General features: G+C 45.3%; 1 protein-coding gene across 1 annotated transcript in view; it reads left to right on the top strand.

Annotated features, from left to right (window-relative positions):
* Positions 1–2,729: 2,729 nt before the first annotated feature.
* Positions 2,730–9,172, top strand: part of LOC146195018 (uncharacterized) — a 51,872-nt gene continuing 45,429 nt past the window's right edge. Inside the window, exon 1 of the mRNA XM_084596179.1 lies at positions 2,730–3,028. Within this exon, the coding sequence (XP_084452305.1) occupies positions 2,882–3,028 (147 nt within the window). The 5' untranslated portion in view covers positions 2,730–2,881. The remainder of the gene's footprint in view (positions 3,029–9,172) is intronic.

Here is a 9,172-nt window from a genome sequence, read left to right as displayed (position 1 = left end):
GATGGCGTGCTTCCATTCATTACTTACGCCTATAACACCTCGACGCATGAGAAAACTGCTTATAGTCCATATTTTCTCCTCTACGCCTCGACGTCCTCTCGACAGGAATTTGCCGTTCGCTCTCGACAGCGAACGTTCTGTTTCGAGCACCGTCTGCCGCGCTGAAGAGCCTCGTCACGTAGCTAGAGTACGCACTCTCGCCTCGCAGAACCGCTCTAAGCAGCGCTACGATTGTCGGCATCAGGATGTCTCCTACCTTCCCGGCGACTCAGTGTGGCTCTGGACAGCTCTCCGCAAGCGTGGGTTGTCCTAGAAGCTGCTGTCGTACTACGCTAGCCCATTCGTTGTGCTCACACGCATCAATGAGTTGAATTACGTCGTGTCTCGTCAATATTCCCAAGGCCACCCCTCTCGGAAAAAACAATTAGTCCACGTCGCACGAATGAAGCGCTATCATTCTCGTGACTCTGCATGACAGATCAGGGGCTTCGTCTGAGAAGGGGGAAATGTCAGGAAAGCGCACAGAGGAGGACAAGGAAGTGTGAAAAGGAGGGTATCCAGAATAGAGGTTGAGGACAAAGAAGTTCACCATTGGTTGACTAGCGCACCAGGCTAAAGTGAAGCAGTGCTCTGCAAATAAACCTTAACAGTGTATATATATATATATATATATATATATATATATATATATATATATATATATATATATATATATATATATATATATATATATATATCCCAGCTAAATTCACATCGCTGCAATCTCATATTAACATTCACAAACAACCCCTCCAATATCAACATAATTCTAAAGAAACGCTGTAATAGAGTGAGCGTCTCTCCAAACCTTTCTCAGCAGTCCCGCAAGTAACATACAGAACACCCAAAAATTTACAAAAACTCGTGGTCTATTCGACAGTCAAGTGGTCGCCGCCCAGAGTGTCTTGCGTATTAAGCCAGTCGGCGTGCTGAATATTACGGGTAAGATTTAAATCAGGGCATGTATCTCTAGTTACTTAGTTGGGGGTGGCGCAGCAGTTATGGCTCTCGACTACTGTTCCCAAGGATGCGGGATCGAATCCCAGCCTTGACGAGCCGCTTTTCGATGGAGGCGAAAAGTAAAGCCGCCCGTGTGCTGTGCGATGTCATTGCATGTCAAAAAACCCTAGGTGGTCAAAATTTCGGGAGGCCTCCACTACGGCGTCTTTTATAGCCTTAGTTACTTTGGGACATTAAAGCCAACAAACCAAACCAACAAATTTACCCGCATAAAATGCAGCCGCGGAAATGTTTCGCATAGCCTATTGCGGACGCCTAAAAATACAAAAAACTTTCAAAGTGTCATGGTTGCAGCAAAACAGTCAAAGAGAGAATATTGCAGAGCCTTCACGAGGCTGTATTGCGGACATCGGGCAGACAACGTACCGCCCAACATTTCAATGCGGTCACCTCTCTGGGCAAAAACCCAGTAGCGCGTTATTTTCATTGTTGGTGTTATCGACGAACACCGTCACCTATGAACAAGGAGTTGGCTTACGGCATCAATAAAGTACCTCCACGCCGCACCAGATTTCCCCCTTTCCTTTCAAAATTTGGATACACCCTTTCTCTGAAGCGTTCCATGGGGATGTCACACAACTTACTTCGCCATTTAACATGCATCTGTTTGTCATTATAAGGATTATTTCGCGATAGCAGCTGAAATGACAACATAAATGCTTCCAACTGTATCAATATTCACATCAGCAGACTCCGTTCCTACCCCAGTGGGAGCCTTTATAGGAGGACTGAGGGGATGCCGTCAGAAAAAAAAAGGATAAGTAGAAAGGCTGCCGTCAAAGGAACATAAAGATACAAGGCGCATCGCGCTATCTATCACGTGGGGGCGTGCGCCAAAGGAAGAATCGTGGCGGGCGGCCGTTTTATTAGCGCATCGCACAAAGTGTCGATCCACTAATACCGCTCGTGCCCTGCTGCGGTGGTGCAGTGGTAAGATGCCCGACTACTGTGCCGCAGTTCCCTGGCTCGATTCCGACTGCGGCGGCTGCGTTTCGATGGAGGCGAAACGAAACGGCGTCCGTGTGCAGTGCGATGTCAGCGCACGTTAAAGATCCCCACGTGGTCGAAATTACTCCGCAGCCCTCCACTACGGCTCCTCTTTCTCTTTTTCTATCTTCACTCTCACCTCCTCCCTTCCCTTACTGTGCGGTTCAGGTGTCCCCAGAGTAAATCGAACAGATACTGCGCCTTTCCTTCCTTTCAACCAATTTATATAATACTACCCAATGTATACTGTTTTCGAGCCACCACCACCAGCCAGCTTTCGCCTTCACGCACGTAGGCATTCTTAAATGCCTGATACTTTTTTTCTTCCCTAAACAAAAATTAGCGTACCGTCACCAATGCAACTGCGTACTGCCATTATATCCGGCTACAAATTATTTGACCTTGTGGCAGTTAGGCTTCGCTCGTTTCAGAGCCAATGTTGTCTCCAAATATAAGAATTAAAGCAAGACGTTTGCGTGGATTCTGCAAATATACAGCAGATTACTTCCGTTTTCTCATTAGGTCGAATTCGTGGGAGCGACATACGAAGAAACGAGCAATTTTTTTTTTGATGCTGTCAGTAGAATGAATAATTGGGCGTTTTATCGCCTCGTAAAATTTCCTCCACAACCAATAAATGTCCGCAAGTGTGCGTATCGAACGTTTCGCAACTTGCATGAAATGCTCGCTTGCCCACTTGCGGAGGATATATCCGGCATTTTAGAATGCATTCTGTTGCCGCGCCTCTTTGCGGTGGTCTGGTTCTTTATTTCAGAGGAGCGGTCGCTTCCTCAAGAGCGCCTATAGATTGCAGTGGCAAAGGCGCCATTTGATTATGCCTTGTTCGCGCATTTGTCTATGGGCCTCTTACGTAGCGGTTCGCATGGCACTCAGTGCCTTTTTACTTGCTCCAACCTGCACTGTTTCAGCTACTAACTTTGAAGACGACCCAAGATACTTCGAGCACCAGAGGATCATTACAGTGAGTGGAATAATCGATTATTTCGTATTAGACTTATTAGTCTCTAAAGGTTTGGTTTGGTTTGTGAGGTTTAACGTCCCAAAGCGTTTCAGGCTATGAGAGACGCTGTAGTGGAGGACTCCGGAAATTTCGACCACCTGGGGTTCTTTAACGTGCACTGGCATCGCGCAGCACACGGGCGCCTAGCTTTTCGCCTCCATCGACAAGCGGCCGCCGAGGCCGGGATTCGATCCCGCATCCTTGGGAACAGTAGTCGAGCGCTGTTTTATGTCGACTCATTTTGATAGCGGCACATCCGATCGGGCTACATATTTATTTTGCAATAACTATGTCAAAGATACTTTAAGGTTCGCAGTTTATTTTAAAGTCATAAGGATAGTGACTTCACCTTCGGTGGCATCAGGAGGATACTGCTGCAATAATGCCACGTTATTGCTATCAAGTCGAGATGTGTTATCTTCCGTGTTGAATTTCTATTGGTAGCCTAACGTTCTGAGACACCGTGATCTGACTCTAAAGAGCAGGTGCTGTCTCTTCAATAATTATACAGCAGTTAGTTCTTGAATGCCCTTTCCCATCGCATCTGTCCTTCGTTTATTATATCCTACTCACAACCTTTACGCTTTTCTTGCATATCGCCTAAAGCTTACCTCTGTCCCACAGTGATTTCTTGCATACTTTAGCTGTCGGTTTTTTTGTGCGTAGTGTTCAATGAATACTTTTTAGTCCAGCGTTTAAATAACTTAGCTGCCCATCCGTTATTGTTGAATTTCCTACGAGTTTCTTTACATACAGTTTTAATCTTAATATTATGGATTTGGATTTTAAGCAATGCAAATGGCCATATTCACTGGCTCATTTGCAACTTTTAAGCGATAGCTTATACATCTCGTTTGGTCGAAAAGCGGTCGGTATTGTAGTCATTGTAATAGTGGCAGCCGCGTGTCGGAAATAACTAGGAGTTGCGTAAAAATCGTATCATGGCAATTTATTGTTCTAATGATTCATGATTGCTTGGTGTATGATAGGCTGTGACGAAATAATGAAATCATTATAAATAATTAATTATTGGATGAGAGAAAGCAATAAAAAGATAAATAGCAAAATGTAATAAAAGCTGTCAAAATACTCGAGTGACTGCTTGATGATGCCAGATAAAAAACTTTAGAGTGTGTAATTGATCAATTAGTTATTTTATTACTTGAAAAAAGTGAAAAATGTGTTCATTGCTGTCAAACTGCTACGAATGGAAAGCGAATGTTTGCTGATGCTATGTATCTGGGCATATAAAGCTTTTAAATATAGAAAAGGGAAAAGCATTCCCTGAGTGTGAAACGCTATCGTCTCAAGCCCTTAATGGTGGAGCAGTTGCTCAAATTTTTTTTCCTTCGGCAAGTAGAGCTCATCTGCTAACCGTTCCTATTTATTAGCCTGGACTGAATCTCTGCCTTTAGAAAAAAAAATTGTTCAGCCACACTTCGCCTTCTTAATTAAGGATATGACGCTGCGTATTGTCAGCGCCTCTCCTTACCTATCGATTTGCACGTACTTTCATCTTTAACCGGCATGCTGTAAAGCCGCGCTTTCACGCATACCAATGGTAATATTTTTTTCCAGATATCTCACCGTTTCCTATATTTCTGCATAAGTAATTAATACTGCTGCAATGACACATACGATAGTTTTAACTGTAAATATTCTAAAACTTTGTATTGTGATGCATAATTTGGTTCCTAGATGGCCTTCCGTTTTAGCTGTTGTATCTCTAATCTCACATACATCTATCTCACATACGCCTGAGATGACCCAGAATGTTCCCAACGCTCGAACACAATGCGAAATCATCTCAATGACGCGACTTCATGGTGTCAACAATCATTATATACGGCCTACCAGACAACTTCTCAAGTTAAACTTACTTATATGACTTAATGACATCATCGATTTCTAGTTGCCAAATTCTACTCAACATTGCAAATCCTGTAGGTAAAGTTACTCTCTGCTTCCATGTAGCTCGAATGATGGGAGCGCTCGTTCGCCAGATCCTCACAAATACACATCCAATGTCCATGTGCCAGGTAGCTCCCCGTACCCCGGGCTCTACTCGGTAGGCCATGATTATGGCTCACAGTCGCGTCCCAAAAGAATCTCGACTACCTTCTTTCCGATCCCTCCAATGTCCTTACGTCTCGCTACAGGTCACGGTAATGTTTACGCAGCTTCCAAAATCGACAAACAACAGGCAACCGCCAACACGAGCAAGTACCTCTGTCAGCAGTCAAACACCACGCAGAGAGTTCAGTTCAGTTCAATCGTTCAGTCGTGTCCGACTCTTCGTGACCCTATGGACCATGTCACGCCAAGCTTTCCGGTCTCTCACTATCTTCCTAACATCACATAACTTCATCTGCAGTGCCTCGAGGATGCCATCTAAACATCGCGTTCGCTGCCTACCCCTTCTCCGACGACCCTCAACCTTTCCCAACATCAAATCTTTCTCCAGCGACTCCTCTCTTCTCATCAGATGACCAAAGTAGCTGAGCTTTAACTTTAGAATTTGACCCTCCAATGAGCACTCAGGGTTTATGGTCCACAATATCGGCTGATTTGATCTTCTGGCAGTCCAAGGAACTCTCAAGAGTCTTCGCCAGCACCACGATTCAAACGCGTCAATTCTTCGGCGGTCAGCCTTTTTCACAGTCCAACTCTCGCATCCATACATCACAACTGGAAGGACCATAGCACGAGTTATAAGGATCTTGGTTGGCAGACTAATGTATCTGCTCTTTACTAGGCGGTCAAGGCTAACCGTTGCTCTCTTTCCCAGAAGCAGGCGTCTCCTAATTTCATGGCTGCAGTCTCCTTCCGAGGTAATCTTGGAGCCCAAGAACAGAAAATCTGTCACAGCTTCCACTTCTTGTCCACTGATGCTCCAGGACTTGATAGGGCAAGACGCCATGATCTTTGTCTTTTTAATGTTCAGTTTAAGCCCAAACTTCTCACTCTCTTCTTGTACGCGCATCAGAAGTCTCTTGAGTTCCACTTCACTTTCTGCCATTAAAGTGGTATCATCCGCATATCTAAGGTTGTTGAAACGTTTTCCAGCAATCTTCACTCCAGCTGAAGACTCGTCCAGACCGGCCTTCCTCATGATGCACTCTGCATATAGGTTAAATAGGCAGGGCGACAGTATGCAGCCTTGCCTTACTCCTTTCTCAATCGGAAACCAATCAGTAAGACCATGCCCAGTTCTGACTTTGGCCTCTTGCCCTTCATACAGGCTCCTGAGGAGACAGATGAAGTGAATTGGAACTCCCATCTCTTGGAGAGCTTGCCACAATCTGCTGTAATCTACGCAGTCAAACGCTTTCGCATAATCAATAAAGCAGAAGTAGATGGGTTTCTGGAACTCTCTTGCTTTTTCCATGATCCAGCGAATTGGTCTCTAGTTCCTCTGCCCTTGCGAAACCAAGCTTGCACGTCCGGAAACTACCGATCCATATACTGCTGCAGCCTACCTTGAACGATTTTCAACATCACCTTGCTAGCATGCGAAATAAGCGCGATGGTGCGGTAGTTGGAACAATCTTTGGCACTGCCTTTCTTTGGAATGGGGATGTAAACTGACCTCCTCCAATCCTGTGGCCACTGCAGGGTTGTCCAAATCTTCTGACATAATGTATTCAGAATGTTAACAGCGTCATGGTTGAGGTTTTGAAGCAACTCAGCTGGAATGCCATCAATTCCGCTAGCTTTGTTCTTAGCAAGGCTGGCTAAGGCCCATTCAACTTCACTCTTCAGGATGCCCGGCTCGAGATCAGTAATCACAACCATCTTATGTTAAGTTTTCACATTCGGGTCCTTCTAGTACAGTTCTTCTGTGTATTCCTGCCACCTCTTCTTTATCTCTGAGGCTTCAGTGAGGTCCTTGCCTGGTTTGTCCTTTATCACGCCCGGCTCAGCACAGAAGCTTCCTTTGATATCTTTGATTGTCTTATACAGATCTCTTGTGTTCCTTAATTGGCTGTTGTCCTCAACTGCTTGGCACTGTATGTTCAGGAAGGCATTCTTATCTCTCCTTGCTATTTTCTGAAAATCCGCATTGAGAACCTTGTATCTTTCTCTTTCCCCCATAACTTTTGCCATCCTCCTTTCCTCAGCTATTTGCAAAGCCTCTACAGATAACCAGTTTGCTTTCTTGCATTTCTTTTGCTTTGGAACTACCTTAGTAGCAACTTCTTGCATTATATCACGAACATCAGTCCACATCTCTTCGGGCTCTCTGTCTTCTAGATCTAATTCTTGAAATCGATTCATCACTTCCACAGCATATTCTAATGGAATTTGATCCAGATCATACCTGAAAGGCCTTCTAGTTTTTTGCGTTTTCCTCAATCGAAGCTTAATTTTGGCAACAAGAAGCTGATGATCGGTGCCACAGAGAGTTACTTCACAGTAAATTAACTACACCGCTGTCCCCTTTTCTTCGCGCTCTAACAAGCGCAAAGTCTAGGATACAGTGCACAAGGTTCAAACAACAGTTTCTCACTATAAATAGAGTAGGAACAAATAATAATTAGCACTAATAATAAACATAGTTCCCTTGAAATTACTTGGACCATAAGCACATAATTGAGGAGGCAATAAAGTCATTTACTTTTGTCCCCAATCTGTCTACAGCTGGCGAGAAAATGCTCGTCGGTTGCGGCTAATATTAGAATGTACGACTAAAAGCGTCCGAGTTGTATTAGTTCCCTTCAATCAAACGGTAGAGTAGCTGTACAGAGGCGGCTTCCGCCTCTCCCCCTTCGATTGAAGCTCCGGCTCTCAGTTTCTCTGAAAGACCTTTACTTCCACATTGTGTTGTAGAAACGGACGAGCACGAGTTAGTCACTTTGCTCAACAAGCTATCCCATTCTTTACGCAATCCGCACCAGTCGAGCTTTTTCTCTGCACGGGCACTTTTTATGCCGTTGGTATAGTCGCTTCTTTTCCTTTGGTGATAGCGTGAGCTCTTTCTTCTTGCGATACCAGCACAACTTCTTGCGCCTGTCTTTCCGCTCTTTTATGTGTCCTCTTTTCTGTGCGACCACACTTTATGTGCTCGGTTTGTTTTCCGAAGCTCATGTCGCTTCTTTGAACTAGACCAAGGCCGCGACTTCCTCAGAACATCGTTAGCAATGACACTACAAACTGTAAGCATGAAGCACTGCCTAGCTAGCTGAATTCTACTTTCATTTCAGCGTCCTTATGCGCACTTTCATTCCGACCTTCTGGAGCTGGAATAACATCGACAACGTAAATGTCAAGTAGTCTCTTCTCTACACTCCCAACCAGCGCCTTGGTTTCTGAAGCCACAGAATAAAAAGTCTTCTCGACGAACATGAACTCTGTTTGTTTTGCTACTCTGTTTTGCTACAGTGCAACTCTGTTTTGTTTTGCTACTGCAATCAGCTGTTGTCGGCTGGCAGTAACCAGAGCGATTGTAGTGCCGCAGCCGGCGTCGTCCAAGTGCGGCGTTGCATCTGCATCGCTTCTAGTAGCATACGCCTCACTCCCAGGCATGTCCAAACAAGGCTCGCTCACGCCAGCCCCTCGAGCTAAGCATTTCCTGCGCCGGCCTGCCACTCAAGTTACTATGATCCGTCCGTGTGCCGCATCGCTCAGCGCTAACCGATGCGAGATCAAGTTCCGTCGACAGATGGGGCGCTTCGGATTGTGCGAGAGACATGTAAAGCACATTCGCGTTCGTAATAAGTCTGTTGTTTTCACGGATGCAAGTCAGCGCGCCTCTGTCTGCTCGCTCGCTGTCGACTTCAAACGTCTGGCTCGCTGCAGTCTCCGCGTAATCTTCGGTCTGCCTCCACTTTCCAAACTAGCGGATTGCGCAAGCGCCACTTTATTTTGGCGTGTCATGCTCAACGACAACGCTGATTTCGGAAATTGCAGTTTTGTAATTTTCGCGATTCTCTGCAACTTCTGCTTTTAACTCGGCAGGCCGCTCAATTTCTGCCAGTTACCCACTTTCGTTTTGTGGAATCAGAGCACTTACAGCTACGCGGATGTACGTGTAACTCATCTTGCCTGATGGTCGAAGCAGCCGGTACCAACCGCTTCAACTGCAGGTGACTCGACAAGGGTAGC

This window comes from Amblyomma maculatum, chromosome 3, assembly GCF_055883805.1.
Source record: "Amblyomma maculatum isolate TAMU_Amacu chromosome 3, ASM5588380v1, whole genome shotgun sequence".
NCBI classification, from domain to species: domain Eukaryota; kingdom Metazoa; phylum Arthropoda; class Arachnida; order Ixodida; family Ixodidae; genus Amblyomma; species Amblyomma maculatum.
The sequence above is the reverse complement of the archived record's forward strand: the minus strand, read 5'-3'. Positions and strand labels throughout refer to the sequence as shown.